This window comes from Schistocerca americana, chromosome 2 (genome assembly GCF_021461395.2).
Source record: "Schistocerca americana isolate TAMUIC-IGC-003095 chromosome 2, iqSchAmer2.1, whole genome shotgun sequence".
Lineage (NCBI taxonomy): Eukaryota > Metazoa > Arthropoda > Insecta > Orthoptera > Acrididae > Schistocerca > Schistocerca americana.
Window position 1 is genome coordinate 836,640,760 of NC_060120.1, and position 18,277 is coordinate 836,659,036.

Here is an 18,277-nt window from a genome sequence, read left to right on the forward strand (position 1 = left end):
TTTGAGGATGGAGTGAGACAAGGTGATGGCCTCTCTTCAGTCCTGTTTAACTTAGCACTGCATAGTATCATACAAAAAGTAGATAAAAGAGGAACAATAAGGATGAAGTCCAGCCAGATACGCGCATACGCAGATGAAATTGCCATCGTGACAAGGGATGTAAAATCGCTTAAAGAAGTATATTGACAAATGGAATCAGAAGGAACAAGAAAGCAAGACAAAATATATGGTTATGTCCAGTTCTGAAGCTAGAGGAACACATCAGGACCTGAAGATATCTGATAAATGCTTCAAAGCTGTCAGACGCTTCCATTATTGTGGTGACCTCCTAACCAATTATAATAGTATGAGACAATGTATCAGAGAAAGGATACATGCAGGAAACAAAGCCTATTATCAAATCTAAAGATACTCAAGAACACTCTGGTACAAGAACAACTAAATTGAGAGTATACTATTCCCTTGTGCGACCAATTGCCACATGTCGATCAAAAATGTGGACAATGACAGAAGCAGACAATAACAGCCTAAGGGCATTTGAAAGGAAAATCTTACGAAAAATCTAAGGGCCTTTGAGAGAGGCATAAGGTTGGAGAGTGAGATACAACCATGAAATACAAGAGCTTATACAAGGGAAACATATAGTGAAATTTATCAAATCTCAAAGAATGCGTTTGAAAGGACATCTGGATAGAATGACGGAAGGCGGGATGCCCAAACGAATTCCACCAGAAGGAAGGGCAGACCAAGAGCTAGATGGATGGACAATGTGCTGGTTGACCTTGCCAAGATGGGGATCCGTGGATGAAAGAAAAAAGCTTAGAACAGAGAGATATGGGGGGAGATTGTTGAAGAGGCCAAGGTCCACCAAGAGTTGTAGTGCCGAAGAAGAGGAAGAAGAAAACTAAGGCCCTACAGTTTTATTTCAGATATGATGAAGAACTACAGATATGTGCACACTCAGCAGACAGCATTCAGCAGAGTTTGTCACAAGAAGGAATGAAGGAGGCACTAAATGCAAAGGATGGATGGGATACACTGCAACATCTAAATCTTTCAACGTACGTAGGACAACTTTTATTGACAAGGCGAAAAAAGCGCGAAAATATGAACTGACGCCCGAACTGGCTTCTGAAAATCGATTGGGTCGCTATGATATTGTGTTTTCTGAAGTTCGAGAAAAGGAAATAATTGAGTATGTATTGTTTATGGAAGAAAGACTTTTGGCCTTGCTATTTCTCATCTACGCCAGCTGGAATTTGATTTGGCAGAAAAAATATCACAAACCATACCTTCAAAAGAGTTGACAAAATGGCAGTTAAAGAATAGTATTATGGTTTCGTTAACCAACATCTGAATTACGACTAAGATCGCCAGAGCATACATCTTTAGCTCGAGCTAAAAGTTTTAATAGAGTTGCCGTTGGGAAATTTTTTGATCTCTTGAAGTCAGTCTACACAAAATACAAAATTAAACTAAACGATGTATACTATGTGGATGAGGCATGGATACTCACAGTCCCAAGCAAACGTTCAAAGGTGTTTGCCCTCCTGGGGGGAAAAACTAGTTGGATGTTTATCTTCCTGTAGACGAGCGGTTCTAGGCGCTTCAGTCCGGAACCGCGCTATTTGCTACGGTCGCAGGTTCGAATCCTGCCTCGGGCATGGATGTCTGTGATGTCCTTAGGTTAGTTAGGTTTAAGTATTTCTAAGTCTAGGGGACTGATGACCTCAGATGTTAAGTTCCATAGAGCTTAGAGCCATTTGAACCATTTGTTTTCCTTCTGCAGGACGTGGTGTACTCGTTACTGCAGAAACATGTATGAGTGCATGTGGGAACTTTATGCCGCCAGTATTTGTATTTCCCAGGAAGAAGGAAAATCTGTTGTTAATGGATGGTGCTCCCCCAGGATCCTTCGCCTGTTACCATGAATCGGGATGGATCGATAAGGACTCTTTTCTAATTTGGTTTAAGAAATTCATCGAATTTTCTAACCCTTCACTGGAAAAACCAGTTTTGCTCATTTTGGACGGATGTGGACATACTAACAGTTTGGGTACTAGTGACCTAACATGGAAATGTCATTTTATTGTGTTTTCTACCGTATGTACACAACAGACCGCCTTCAGCCTTAAGATGTTTCTTTTATGGCCCCCTTTAAGTGCATATTATGAGCAAGAAGCTAGGCAGTGGTTAATTGCGCATTCTGGGCGTTGCATCACCATATACCAAACAGGTGAGCTTGTGAACAGGGCATTTACAAGAGTTGCTCTTAAGCAGGGCCTCGAGAAGACTGGAATACACCTATTCAATAGAAACGTGTTCCCTGGTCTCTTGTATGCTCCATCTGAAGCGACTTCTAGGCCAGAATCAGATTCTACAAACTGCCAGCCATCAACGTCTACAGAAGCATTGGACACTGAACGGTGTTCGAATTTAGCTTCTGGTGCACCAGACGTTGCACATTCCCAGGGCTCTGCCACCATCCTGTGTCTGGATTCCAGAAAATCCATCTACATCTGTAATACCTGACTCTCCACGTTCTCGGCCTTCAACTTCTGAAGCACAAAATGGAGAAGGGAACCAGCCTTCCATTTATGGAGCAGCAAGTTCACCACATACAGCATCGAGGCCAAGTCCAAGAGGCCTACAAAAAATATGATTGGAAACAAGTGCATTTCCAGTATCATCTAAAGTACTTATACCATCCCCACAAGAAAAGGAAAGAGTTCACAAGAAAAATGAAAGGAAAAAAAGGAAAGACAGTCATCCTCACATCTTCACCTTAAAAAGCAGTACTGGTGACAGAGGAGAGGAAAAAAGAAGACCAAAGAAAACTTAAAGAAGAAGCAATGAAAGCTAAAAACAATGGAACATTGGACAAATATATTAAAAATAAAAGATTTCCAAAGAGGAAGCTTTCTTTTCAATCTAAGCTGCAAACAAAATCTGAAAGTAGCAAGGTAAAAGTAAATAAACTGAAAATAAAAGAGGATGAAGATGCCGATGACTTGAACGAAGAAGAAGACGCTTGCATATTCTGCAAAGACAGAAAGGGGTGGATTCAATATCTGAACTGTAACGGATGGGCCCACAAATTGTGAAGAAGATAACAATTTCGTTTGTGGCTTACAACTTAAATTCAGCCTCGGTAGTGTTCATTTCTTATTTCGTATTGATAAACGTCTCAATACTTTTTAAAAAATTCATTTGTGTGGTTCTTTTTGTAAGATTTGGAATAAAATAAACTTTTTTCACTTAAATCTTATGGGTGTCTGTTTTACCCCACCTATGGGCAAAACCTTCATTTTGTCAACGCCAGCAAAAATTTCACAAAAATTAAACCACTTATCATTAAACCATTGTACATGGATATCATACAGCTTTAATATGCACATAATATTAATAACCTCATTTTACAAAAAAAAGAAAAAGTTAGCAGAAGTTTGATTTTCATAAGATATAATGTTAACTGGTCGGTTTTGCCCCCTCTCCCCTATAGGACAAACACCTTACAACAAATGTTACACGTGGCCGCTGTTCAAGTGAATGCAGGTTTCATCATGTCTTCTCATTGGTGCCTATACACGTTCAAAAATCCCATGCGTGTTCCGATTGCATTGACATCCATTCACAGTGCGTTCCCGGAGTTCACCGAGACTCTCAGCAGGACTGGAATACACCAAAGCTTTTACGAAGTAAGTATCCCCACACACATACACCAAGAAAATCCAACAGGTTCAAGTCGGGGGACCTGCAAGGCCACGACAGATACACTTTTTGTCGAAGCGCTTTTCGCCAGTGAATAACTATGCGGAATGATGACAAAATGAAACGAGGGCGGTTTATCACTTTGTAATTTTGAAATAAACGTATCCTTGGACATTAACGGTGTTGTAACGCTAGCACGACTGCACTTGTACATATTTCGTATCGGGGAAGCCATTGCTTTTTCGGTCATTAATTACTGGGATTATTTGTTTGTTTCATTGTGCTCTACTATCTCCTTTATTAAGGGAAAATGGGAAACATTTAAAAGAACTTCTATTAGCGGTGTCTTTGCCAATAATTCCTCGTCAAGAACTCGCTCATGCGGGTGAATCGTACAAACATACCTCCGTTGGACCACAGCACGGAGTCCCGTATGGACGACACAGTAACAATCATCCCTGAAATAAAGTAACAACTAAAACAATTGAAAACAAATAAGTTGGCAGGTCCCGATGGGATTCCACTTCGGTTTTACAAAGAGTACCCTACGGCATTGGTCCCTTACCTAGGTTGCATCTATCGCGAATCTCTCGTTCACCGCAAAATCCTAAGCGGCTGGGAAAAAAATCTCAGGAGACTCGTGTATATAAGAAAGAGGAAAGAAACGAGCAGCAAAACTACTGATCAGTATCCTTAACATCGGTTTTCCACAGAATTCTAGACGTATTCTAGTACAATAATTTCCCTAGAGACTGAAAAACTGACGGCCACGAATTAACATGGTCTTAGAATGCATCGCTCATGCGAAACTCAGATTGCCCTTTTTCTCACATAATATCTTGCGAACTGTGGATGAAGGTTAACAAGTAGATTCTATATTTCTAGATTTCTGCAAAGCATTTCATACGGTTCCATTATGAAGTCTGTTAACGAAGGTACGAACATACTGAATGGGTTTCAGATATGTGAGTGTCTCGAAGACTTCTTCAGTAATAGAACCCAGTATGTTGTCCTCAACAGCGAGAGTTCATCAGAGGCAAGGTTATGGTCAAGAGTGCCCCAGGGAAACATGTTAGGACCGCTGTTGTTCTCCATAAACATAAATGATATGGCGGACGTGGCGGGCAGCAATCTGCAGTTCTTTGTTGATGATTTTGTAGTGTACTTGGAGGTGAGTAACTATAGGATGATACAAAACGACTCAGACAATATTTATAGTTCGTGTGATGAACTGTAGCTGGCTCTAGATGTAGAAAAAATGTAAATTAATGCGGGTGAGTAGGAAAAACAAAACCTTAATGTTCCGATAGAGCAATCGTATTGTCCTGTTTGACACAGTCACATCGTTTAAATATCTGGGCGTAACACTGCAAAGCGATATGAAATGGAACGAGTACGTGAGGACTGTGATAGAGAAGGCGGTTTATTGACAGAATTTTAGGAAGAGTGGTCCATCTATAAAGGAGACCACATATAAGATGCTGGTGTGACCTGTTCTTGAATACAGCTCGAATCCTATGGATATGCTGTAGGAACTCAAATGGCAATCCCTAGAGGGAAGGCGACATTATTTTTGAGGACCATTACTTTGAAAATTCTAAGCATCGGCACTTGAAGTTGATTGCAGAACAAGCCTACTGCAGCCAACATACATTTCGCCTAAGGACCACGAAGATAAAATACGAGAAATTAGCGTTCATACTGAGGCACATAGACAATCGTTTTCCCCTCCCTCTGTGTGCAGGTGGATCAGGTAAGGAAAAGGCTAGTATCGATACAGGGTACTTTCCGCCTCGTTCCGTACGGTGGCTTGCGGAGTACGGATGTAGATTGTCATTTGTTTATTCCTCGCGTCTGTTTCGGTCGGATATTACATTCCTCGCTGTGACTATTTTCGTACTAGGCTAAAATTCCAGTGAAATTTCATCAGCGTTACTATAAAAAGCTCGTTAATCTATTGGTGTCGCCAGCTTTGGTTCCAGTTAATGTCGATTATCATCACAATATTCTGATTTTGTTTCCAGTGGGTTAACGTTTTCTTTGTCTGATGTACTGGACGCTGGAACAGCGGTACACTAGTTTGATCCACATGGGTGGCAAACGTAAATCCTCGCGAATTTTGTTAGTTGTGTATTTCCTTGATTTTGTGTGTGCTGAGCTACTTTTGAAGCTGTGTTAAGTGTAAGTTGGAATGGCTAAAACGTACCGGCTGGTTACAATTAAAGTGCAGGTACTCACAGAGGTCCAGTGTGGGCTGTAATTGTAGTATAGCAGCGAATATTCGTAGATAAGTTACTGCGTTAACACGGAACCGATTTCTACATCTACATCTACGTGATTACTCTTCTATTCACAATAAAGTGGCGGCAGAGGGTTCAATGAACCACCTTCAAGCTGTCTCTCTACCGTTACACTCTCGAACGGCATGTGGGAAAAACGAGCTCTTAAATTTTTCTTTGCGAGCCCTGACTTCTCTTATTTTATCGTGATGATCATTTCTCCCTATGTAGGTGGGTGCCAACAGAATGTTTTCGCAATCGGAGAAGAAAACTGGTGATTGAAATTTCATGAGAAGATCCCGTCGCAACGAAAAACACCTTTGTTTTAATGATTGCCACTCCAATTCACGTATCATGTCTATGACACTATCTCCCCAATTTTGCGATAATAAAAAACGAGCTGCCCTTCTTTGTACTTTTTCGATGTCATCCGTCAGTCCCACCTGATGCGGATCCCACACCGCACAGCAATGCTCCAGAATAGGGCGGACAAGCGTGGTGTAAGCAGTCTCTTTAGTAGCACCTGCTAAGTGTTCTGCCAATGAAACGCAGTCTTTGGTTTGCTCTACCCGCAATATTATCTATGTGATCGTTACAATTTAGGTTATTTGTAATTGTAATCCCTAAGTATTTAGTTGAATTTACAGCCTTCAGATTTGTGTGACTTATCGCGTAATCGAAATTTAGCTGATTTCTTTTAGTACTCATGTGAATAACTTCACACTTTTCCTTATTCAGAGTCAACTGCTACTTTTCGCACAATACAGATATCTTATCTAAATCATTTTGCAAGTCATTTTGATCATCTGATGACTTTACAAGACAGTAAATAACAGCATCATCTGCAAACAATCTAAGATGGCTACTCAGATTGTCTCCTATGTCGTTAATATAGATCAGGAACAATAGAGGGCCTATAACACTTCCTTGGGGAACGCCAGATATTAATTCTGTTTTACTCGATGACTTTCCGTCTATTACTACGAACTGTGACCTTTCTGACAGAAAATCACTAATCAAGTCGCACAACTGAGGTGACACTCTGTAGGCACGCAGTTTGGGTAGAAGACGCTTGTGAGGAACGGTGTCGAAAGACTTCTGGAAATCTAAAAATATGGAATCAATTTGACATTCCTGTCGATAGTACTTATTACTTCATGAGTATAAAGAGCTAGTTGTGTTTCACAAGAACGATATTTTCTGAGTCCCTGCTGACTATGTGTCAATAAATCGTTTTCTTCGAGGTACTTCATAATGTTAGAACACAGTATATGTTCCAATACCCTACTGCATATCGACGTTAGTGATACAGGCCTGTAATTCAGCGGATTACTCCTACTTCCCTTTTTGGATATTGGCGTGACTTGAGCAATTTTCCGGTCTTTAGGTACGGATCTTTCTGTGAGCGAGTGGTTGTATATAACTGCTAAATATGGAGCTATTTTATCAGCCTACTCTGAGAGGAACCTGACTGGTATACAATATTGACCGGAAGGCCTTGCCTTTATTAAGTGATTTAAGCTGCTTCGTTACTCCGAGGATATCTACTTCTATGTTTCTCATTTTGGCAGCTGTTCTTGATTGGAATTCAGGAATACACTGTAAAAAAAAATCAGTTCCAATTTTGGCTACCATATGCAAATCTGGCGCTGTACAGCACCCCGCCGACGTCTGCAGTGCTCGTGTGAAACAACTGGTATGAGCGGCGGTTAATAATAAAATGAACATTTTGCCTTTCTTACTTGTTTGACCTCTTGTGACCACATCTCGTTCCTAAGCCATGACATATGGAAACAGTTCTATACGCCTTTCTTGAATTCAAAGCGTTGGATTTGTACCTGGTGGCCAAAATTGTAATTGATTTGTTTGCAGCGTAAATCGGTTCCGAAATATCGTAACTCATTATAATATCTATCGAGGTTCGCCGGCGTACGATAATTAAAGCCAACACTGGACGTCTGTGAATAGCTGCACTTTAATTATAACCACTCGGTATATGATCTACGCAATACATGTGACCGCTTTTATTTGATACTAATTCCTAAAGTTTGTTCAGTTTAAATTAAACGTAACTGGCGCAAAAATTCCGTATTATTTAGACATAAGCAATTTTTCCCCTTTATTACCAGTAATCTCCTCCTAAACGTTGTGGCTACAATCACTTTGACATTACGGAGCAGCAACGAGCAGTGTCGTCATCAACCCCCCCCCCCCCCCTCCCCTCTCCCTTCTTCCGCACAACCATTTCATCGCAAGGCACTCTTTAACGTCTTGCTCTAGTACAGGAAGTGACAATATTATGGATAAGCCCGCTTTAATGAGTATAAACATTGATTCTTACCCACAGTGGATCATCTTTGCTGGAGTTGTCTTCTAATACAGGAACACCGCTTACGTAGGACAGAACTCCTGAAATAAAGAACAATAGTGGTTTATAGCTGCAAAATTTGAAACACTTAATGCACTACGTGAACTATGTTCTAGAGTATCTTACTTCATACGGCAGAAAATTAAGCAACAAAACTGCATATAAAACTGTAGATAGAATAATGGAGATCAATGAAGACGTTTAAAACAACAAACTGATGCAATCGTATTGTTCAGTCATTTAACAATATGCAGATGCATCCACTCTCATGATGTGTGTTGAAAAGTGGCTAGAGAGAGACAGAGAGAGAGTCAATAGTGTCTCTCCTGTTCTTCGCTTTGTTTACTCGTTGCATCAAGGTGACGTCAAGGAAATACCCCAAAATTCTGGATGAGATAGTTATAATGTCCCGTTAAATCTAATTATGTAATCTGGGATGTGCCAGTAACCACCAACCTCCGATCAAGAATCTGACTCTCATGTACAAAACAGTTCCAAATGTTTGGAAAGAGGTGTCTTGATTCGTTGAAGGCAACCAACCTACAGCTCACAGCACCCTTCTTGCAGCGTCTTTCACGGCATCTTTTTTTTTTTTTAATATTATTATTGAGATTATGTTCTTGCATTGGGAAGACAAACCCGTGAGGAAACGAGCAGCTCGTCTTTGAATCTTCTATACTTCTTCAGTTAACTTCGGTATGGGTCTCCAATCGAGAAATATGGTAGTATGACATGGAGAGTTCATGAACTTGTGTGTATCTGTTCTGATTAGGCGATGTGCTATGATTAGCAATATATATATATATATATATATATATATATATATATATATACAAACAGCAGTTGAATGTACACTAATGTGTGGTGCAGAAGGATAGTCCCCGGGAGAGTGGCAGCGATGTAGGCTTGACAGTGGAGATAGACGTAGACAGGATATCCGGAACGGAGAGGAGAAGAAATAAGCAAATTAGACAGATGATGGATACGGAACAACGAATCCTGCAAAGAACAGAGAAAAGAGCTCTTCAATGGTGTGACCATGTACGGCGAATGGAGCAAGAACGAAGGTCAAAAGCCATCTTGGAATGGTTGCCGCCGGGAAGGAGGAAGCGAGGACCGCCGAGAATAACACTGAGAACGGGAATAACTGGAATGACGGGGAAGAGTGATCTTAGAGAGGAAGACTGCAATGATCGTCAGTGCTGGTGAATGGGAACGCAAGGCAATTGCTGAATAATGGAGAAGCCCTTAAAACTAAGTAAGATCCCTGCTACAAGTGTAATTTCTTTTCCATATTTATTAACCTATCGCTGTTCAAGCAGATGTCCGAGTAATTTATTTATGAACATATTCCATTATGCAAAGTGTTGTCTGTGAAAACGTTCCCGTTGTGGACATTTGTATAATGTAATAACTTGCTGTAAATTATTTTGTCAACTGCTATACCTAATTAGGATTAAATGTGATCTGTGTAGTAAACGAAAGAAAGATGGAGAGAGAGAAATAGAGAGAGAGAGAGAGAGACAGAGAGAGAGAGAGAGAGAGAGAGACAGAGAGAGTTGATAATGAGGGCGAATTGATAAAGAAAGTACGCTAGAGTTCGCGACTTTTATGAAACTCAGTAAATTAATAATGTAGAGGAGCAGTAAAAAGAACATCAAACAAAGTGTTTATCAATACAGAAAAGGAGTGAAATCGGATTCGAGACATACTAAATGGTTCAAATGGCTCTGAGCACTATGGGGCTTAACATCTGTGGTCATCAGTCCCCTAGAACTTAGAACTACTTAAACCTAACTAACCTAAGGACATCACACACACCCATGCCCGAGGCAGGATTCGAACCTGCGACCGTAGCAGTCGCGCGGTTCTGGACTGCGCGCCTAGAACCGCTAGACCACCGCGGCCGGCCGAGACATACTGTCACATGTTCAAATGTACCGTGATTGGTCTGATACTGCAAGAATAGAAGGTTTTCTCACAGTCGTGACGTGCCTGTTGGTATAATACTGCCTGACCAAAAGCGTTAGAGACTACGCATTACTGCTGCATTACATTGAGTGCGTCCTCAAAGAAAACAGATGCCGATGTTTTCAAATGGCTAATGCATGTTGGTACTGCCGATTTTTCAAATGATTGATGTTTATCCAATGTTCTTGTTGACTGCTGGCATGTATGTGTCAACGAAAATACGAACGTGTACTGTCTGCGCAATTTAAAGAGAACTTGCCGATGAAGCAGCTTACGCAATTACAACAGAAAAGTAAAGAGGAGGTAGCAGTGGTTTCGGAGAAGGGTTTAGATTGAGCAGTAGAAACAGTGGTAAAGGTGTTATTATAGTTGTAGAAGAAGAGATAAGATAAATTAGTTACGTCTTAAGTGGTCTAGAATCGGCCGAAAAGAGGCCATATTTGCGACTTCTTCGTATCCCTTCAATAAAACTCTCTGGTATCAGCCAATTCTGTTGACGTTCCATTTCAAACCGCTTTCGATGGACACTCTTAGATACTTGAGGGTTGTGGCTGGTTACAGTGACTGATACTGATCGCATGATCAGACTTCCAGCCAAGGATGTACTCTACATTTAGGGTCAACCTGCCAGTCATTGTAACAAACATCTGCAAGTGTTTCTGCACGTCTAATGGTGCCATCTTTCAGTATACAACACCGCCATCCCATTTAGTCAGTAGATTGTACCGTTATGAGAGTCCCGTGGTTGTATTTTGTACAGAGCTATTATAAATGATTCGGTCTCAAAGTTCTATTTTTTCGGAGTATTACATGCACAAATATGAATACATGGGGAGTTCAATAAGTAATGCGACACATTTTTTTTTGTCGGTTAGCTTCCGTCGGGGAAATGCGAAATGTGCTGTGGAACATCACGTAATATTCCCGCTTCAGCTCCTATAGTTTCACGAACTTTCGATAAGTGCTGGTGCTAAACGTAGGTTTCAAAATGGCATCTGTAACGGATTTGCGTTCCAAGCAGAGGCGGAAAACCAGAGCACTGCAGATATTCATAGAAGTTTGGAGAATATGTACGGACACTTAGCAGTGAACAAAAGCACGGTGAGTCGTAGGGCGAAGCGTCTGTCATCGTCGCAACAAGATCACGTAAAACTGTCCGATCTCCCGCGTCCCGACCGGCCGCACTCAGCTGAAACTCATGCAATGTTGAAATGTGCGGATATTCTTATTCGAGGTGATTGAAGGATCGCAATGGAACACATTGCTGCAGAGCTAAACGTCTCTCTTGGTAGTGCTGACACACTTGTCCACCGCCTAAAAAGAAGACCATAAGGAGCAACGGAGGACCATTTCTGCGGAATTGGTTGCCCGTTACGAAGCTGATCGTGACCATTTTTGGTTGAACATCGCAGGAAATGAAAGATGGGTTCGTCACTTCGAGCCGGAAACAAAACGGCAATCCACGGAGTGGCGCCGCTTCACTTCTGTCCTTCGAAGAAAAAGTTGTAAGCCGCACCCTCAGCCGGTAAAGTCCTGAAGACAGTCATCTGGAACTCTGAAGGCGTTGTTCTATTTGGTGCCTATCCTCATGCTGTAACGATCAACTCTGAAGTGTGTTGAAGTGTAACTGAAGAAACAACTTCAGCGTATTCATTGCCACAAAAACTGAAACGAACTTTTTCTTCTCCATGACAACGCAAGACCTCGCGCAAGTCTGCGCACCAGAAGAGGAGCTCACATAACTTCACTGGACTGTTCTTCCTCATCTACACTACAGCCAGGATCTCGCACCTTCCTACTTCCATTGGCCCAATGAAGGATGCACTCTGCAGTAAGCAGTATGAGGATAATGGGCACGTTATGACGTAGCAAGACGTTGGTTCCGACGTTGACCAGTAGGTTCAAATGGCTCTGAGTACTATGGGACTTAGCTTCTGAGGTCATCAGTCCCCTAGAACTACTTAAACCTAACTAACCTAAGGACATCACACACATCCGTGCCAGGGGCAGGATTCGAACCTGCGACCGTAGCAGTCGGGCGGTTCCGGACTGAAGCGCCTAGAACCGCACTGCCACAGCGGCCGGCCGTCGACCAGTAGAGTGGTACCATGTGGGCATACAGGCCCTCACAGTAAGATGGCGTAAGGCCGTCGTGTTGAACGGAGAGTATATTGAAAAACAGCGTTTTGTAGACAAAACAGTGGGGGCTCCTGAACCTAATTTTCAGAAAAAAAAATGTGTTGTGTTACTTATTATATGCCACTCGTAGAACCGTTGTGCTCTCGACTTGGCGTTACGAGTGATGCCCCTTGATAAAAAGGCGACAGCAAGTTTATGTGTGTTGGAATATGCGAAATGTTCATCTGTTACAACAGTGCAGCTTGCAGTCAAAAAGAATTATGGAAAAGAACCGCCGTGTAAACAGAGCTTTGTGCGAGGCACCATCTCACACGTAATCGACGAACTTCTGCGCCGTTGGATTGGGCGTAGTTGTGAAGTGATGTGGCTCTATTCCCTTCTTGGCCACCCCCTCCTCCCCCTCCCCCCTCCCCTACGTCGCCTGACCTTACGCCTTGTGACATTTTTCTTTGGGGTTCATTAAGGACACTCTTTACGAACCACGAACTTCTGATACCAAGAACACTGGTACAACGCAGAGAAATGATCAATAATACTGTGATGACCATTAACAGAAAGTTGCTTCGGAAGGTATGGAACGAAGTAGACTACCGCTTGGACGAGTGTGTTGTGAGCAGAGGGGCACACATAGAACATTTTCAGAGTGCAAAATGAAAGCTTGTGAGTTAACGGTTCTGTTCACGCATCAGTCATATTTGTACATGTAGTACTTTGAAAAAATACAGCTTTGAAAACGATGAGCGATTTACAGTAGCCCTATATTGTGAAAACATCTACCAACCATTAATTTGATGACGTTTTTTTACCACATTTCATTGTTTCCTGCCATTCTGCTTTCGGACGCTTTATCATCATCAGCGGGCTCCATTGTATTTACAAGATGAAATGTTTATCATCTGTTGAATGCTTTGAATGCCATGGTACCAACAAACGTCTCCTATTTACTTAGAAGACTTGAACCTTTTCCGTGCAGCACGAAATATTATTTTTAATATAATTATTCTCATGTCTTTTAATCAGAATCGCGAATGCACAGAGTTGAAAATGTGTCACCGTTTACACTCGTATATTGAATAAAAAGGCTTTACGATTTGCTTGCTATCAGTGCATGTAGAAAATCTGATGATAGTGTAAGATCAGGTTGTTAGTGTAAATGGTGGCCCACTTTTAAACCTGGCACGTCTGGTTGACGTTTTTCCGACTTCCATATGATAAGCAGCATAGAGGACTCAGCTTTTTGTGCCATCTACCAGACGTATAATAACTCTATATTTTCACGAAGTAACGAGTGCTATCGACAGGGATCTCATACTGATTCCATATCTCTAGATTTCCAGGAGGTTTTCAACACATTTACTCAAAGTGACTTCTGATCATATTGCGTGGCTGTGGAGTAGCGTCCCAGATGTCTTTCTGTCAGAAAGGTCACAGTCCATATTAATTCACGGAAAGTCATCGAGTGAAACAGAAGTGATATCTGGCGTTCTCCAAGAACGTGTGATATGTTCTCTAATGTTCCTAATCTACACTCCTGGAAATGGAAAAAAGAACACATTGACACCGGTGTGTCAGACCCACCATACTTGCTCCGGACACTGCGAGAGGGCTGTACAAGCAATGATCACACGCACGGCACAGCGGACACACCAGGAACCGCGGTGTTGGCCGTCGAATGGCGCTAGCTGCGCAGCATTTGTGCACCGCCGCCGTCAGTGTCAGCCAGTTTGCCGTGGCATACGGAGCTCCATCGCAGTCTTTAACACTGGTAGCATGCCGCGACAGCGTGGACGTGAACCGTATGTGCAGTTGACGGACTTTGAGCGAGGGCGTATAGTGGGCATGCGGGAGGCCGGGTGGACGTACCGCCGAATTGCTCAACACGTGGGGCGTGAGGTCTCCACAGTACATCGATGTTGTCGCCAGTGGTCGGCGGAAGGTGCACGTGCCCGTCGACCTGGAACCAGACCGCAGCGACGCACGGATGCACGCCAAGACCGTAGGATCCTACGCAGTGCCGTAGGGGACCGCACCGCCACTTCCCAGCAAATTAGGGACACTGTTGCTCCTGGGGCATCGGCGAGGACCATTCGCAACCGTCTCCATGAACTTGGGCTACGGTCCCGCACACCGTTAGGCCGCTTTCCGCTCACGCCCCAACATCGTGCAGCCCGCCTCCAGTGGTGTCGCGACAGGCGTGAATGGAGGGAAGAATGGAGACGTGTCGTCTTCAGCGATGAGAGTCGCTTCTGCCTTGGTGCCAATGATGGTCGTATGCGTGTTTGGCGCCGTGCAGGTGAGCGCCACAATCAGGACTGCATACGACCGAGGCACACAGGGCCAACACCCGGCATCATGGTGTGGGGAGCGATCTCCTACACTGGCCGTACACCACTGGTGATCGTCGAGGGGACACTGAATAGTGCACGGTACATCCAAACCGTCATCGAACCCAACGTTCTACCATTCCTAGACCGGCAAGGGAACTTGCTGTTCCAACAGGACAATGCACGTCCGCATGTATCCCGTGCCACCCAACGTGCTCTAGAAGGTGTAAGTCAACTACCCTGGCCAGCAAGATCTCCGGATCTGTCCCCCATTGAGCATGTTTGGGACTGGATGAAGCGTCGTCTCACGCGGTCTGCACGTCCAACACGAACGCTGGTCCAACTGAGGCGCCAGGTGGAAATGGCATGGCAAGCCGTTCCACAGGACTACATCCAGCATCTCTACGATCGTCTCCATGGGAGAATAGCAGCCTGCATTGCTGCGAAAGGTGGATATACACTGTACTAGTGCCGACATTGTGCATGCTCTGTTGCCTGTGTCTATGTGCCTGTGGTTCTGTCAGTGTGATCATGTGATGTATCTGACCCCAGGAATGTGTCAATAAAGTTTCCCCTTCCTGGGACAATGAATTCACGGTGTTCTTACTTCAATTTCCAGGAGTGTATGTAAACCATTTAGAAGACAATCTGACTCTCTGCAACTGTTTGCAGATGATGCTGTTATTCATCGTCTCGTTAAGTTACAATGAAATGAATACCCTTAGCTGCTTACAGGCGTTGACATACGTCAACGGGGACAGATGAAAATGTGTGCCCCGACCGGGACTCGAACCCGGGATCTCCTGCTTACATGGCAGACGCTCTATCCATCTGAGCCACCGAGGACACAGAGGATAGCACGACTGCAGAGATTTATCCCTGGCACGCCTCCCGCGAAACCCACATTCTCAACGTGTTGTCCCACACTACATTCGTTAAGTCTTCAGAAGATCAAAACCAATTGCAAAATTATTAAGACAAGATGGCTGTACGGTGCGAAAGTGGCAATTGGCTCTAAACCATGAAAACTGTGAAGTCATTCATATGGATACTAGAAGGAACCCATTAAATTTCGGTTGCACGGTAAGTCACACAAACCGCAAGCCTGTCAATTCGACTGTATATTCTGGGATTACAATTACAAATATCTTAAATGGGAACGATCAGATAGATAATATTGTGGGGAGACTGCGTTTTACGGGCAGAGCATTTAGAACATGCAACTGGTCTACTAAGAAACTGCTTACACTAACTTTGTGTGTCCTGTTTTGCTGTGCTGTATGATATCCTTACCAGACAGAATCGGCGGAGGACACAGTAAAAGTTCAAAGACGAGCAGGTCGTTTTTTACTATCGGAGAGTGTTCCACGGGTATGATGTGCAAATTGGGGAGGCAAACATTAAAACAAAGACTTTCGTTGCGGCGAGATTTTTTCACGAAGTTTCAGTCACCACTTTGCTACCTGAAAGCGAAAATATTTTTGTGGCATCCACTTGCATAGGGGGAAATAATCATCATAATAAAATAGGAGAAATCAGAGCTCGCACAGAAAGAGCTAAGTATTCGTTTTCCCCGCGCGCTGATCGAGAGTGGAATGCTAGCGAAATAACTTGAAGCCGGTTCGATGAGTCCCCTGTCAGGCACTTAACTGTGAATCGCAGAGTGATGCAGATGTGGATGTGGATGTAGATGTAGACTGATGATTGCCCGGTATCCAAATGATCATCTGACGTCCCAAAATGTTCAAATGGCTCTGAGCGCTATGGGACTTAACTTCCAAGGTCATCAGTCCCCTAGAACTTAGAACTACTTAAACCTAACTAACCTAAGGACATCACACACATCCATGCCCGAGGCAGGATTCGAACCTGCGATCGTAGCGGTCGCGCGGTTCCAGACTGAAGCGCCTAGAACCGCTCGGCCGCAGCGGCGAGCCCTGACATCACAGAGGTACCTGTAAATGGTATAATGTAACATCGAAATTGGCTGCAAATAAAATTTAGATAAAAAAAAACAGTCTTGGTTGCACAACATAGGTTTATTTAATTCATGTGACGCGTTTCGTCCGTACTAGGCATCATCAGACAATCGATAAAAACTCTTGGTAATCGTGACTGATGCGTCAAACGTGATTAAGAGTAAAAAGAACGGGGAGGAAACAGCCAATTCTTTGGAACTCTTAATCACGTTAGACGCCTCGGTCACGATTAGCAAGAGTTTTTATTGATTGTCTGATGATGCCTAGTACGGGCGAAACGGGTGACATGTGAAGATTAAACAAGCCTATCTTGTGCAAGCAAGACTGTTTTTTTCTGTATCTAAAGGAGCTATGACGGTTGCTGTACCAGTGGCACCACAGCAGCTATGGAGTGGGGGATTTTTAATTGCAAATAAAATTAGACCTATCAATTCAACTGAAGGTGTCGTCACTAGGTATAGTAATAGTCGTGGTCTAATGATCTACCGGCAGGCGGACTTATCAGTACGGCTGAAGGCGTTGTTAAAATGGTTCAAATGGCTCTGAGCACTATCGGCTTAACATCTGAGGTCATCAGTCCCCTAGAACTTGGAACTACTTAAGGGGGGTAGGACGTCAAACGGGCCGACTTGAAGCAGGAGAGTCACCACAGGACATTTTAACTTCTACTGTCTATACTTTTACAAATAAATTCATGGTCACCATGACCAGGAAGGATTGAGGACTCACACTCATCTCAGTGGAAGTTCAAAAACGTAGCAAAATACCTTTTTTTTACATGTGAAATTTCATCATTTTTTCACTTATTACTGGCTGCATTTGTTGCTATAGGTACACTTTTCTTCCTAAGTAAGAGAGATTCTTCGATGAATTTTTTATAGCATACAAAAAATAGTAGCAGGTGTATGAAACTCCAGAATTTTCCAAACCTATTAAAAACCGTGGAAAAATTGAGATAATTAACTATAAAATTTTAGTTTTTTATAAACATGAAGTTTAAAATGTATCAGTTCATCATTTTTTCATAAATTAAATAACTTCTAGAGTTTCATACACCTGTAACTATGGTTTGTATGGTGTGCAAAAGTCATCGAAGAATCTCTCTTACTTAGGAAGAAAAGTGTACCTATAGCAACAAATGCAGCCAGTAGTAAGTGAAAAAAATGATGAAATTTCACATGTAAAAAAATGTGTTTTGTTTCGTTTTTCAGCTTCCACTGCTATGAGTATGAATCCTGAATCCTTCCTGGGCACGCTGTTAAAGTTTTATGAATTTATTTGTAAAAGTAAAGACAGCGGAAGTTAAAATGTCCTGTGGTGCCTCTCCTGCTCCAAGTCGGTTCGTTTGACGTCCTACCCCTCTTAAACCTAACTAACCTAAGGAATCACACACATCCACGCCCGAGGCAGGATTCGGAACTGCGACCATAGCAGTCTCGCGGTTCCAGACTGAAGCGCCTAGAACCGCTCGGCCACACCGGCCGGCGCAGGCGTTGTCACTAGATA

At 42.9% G+C, this 18,277-nt stretch overlaps 1 protein-coding gene and 1 non-coding gene across 2 annotated transcripts in view; both read right to left on the reverse strand.

The window, feature by feature from the left end:
- Nucleotides 1-18,277, reverse strand: part of LOC124594470 — a 258,292-nt gene that overhangs the window by 68,242 nt on the left and 171,773 nt on the right. Inside the window, exon 2 of the mRNA XM_047132846.1 lies at nucleotides 8,332-8,399. Coding sequence (XP_046988802.1) covers nucleotides 8,332-8,399 — 68 coding nt within the window. The remainder of the gene's footprint in view (nucleotides 1-8,331; nucleotides 8,400-18,277) is intronic.
- Nucleotides 15,565-15,638, reverse strand: Trnat-ugu. Its single transcript has one exon. It is a non-coding gene; the product is annotated as a tRNA-Thr (tRNA).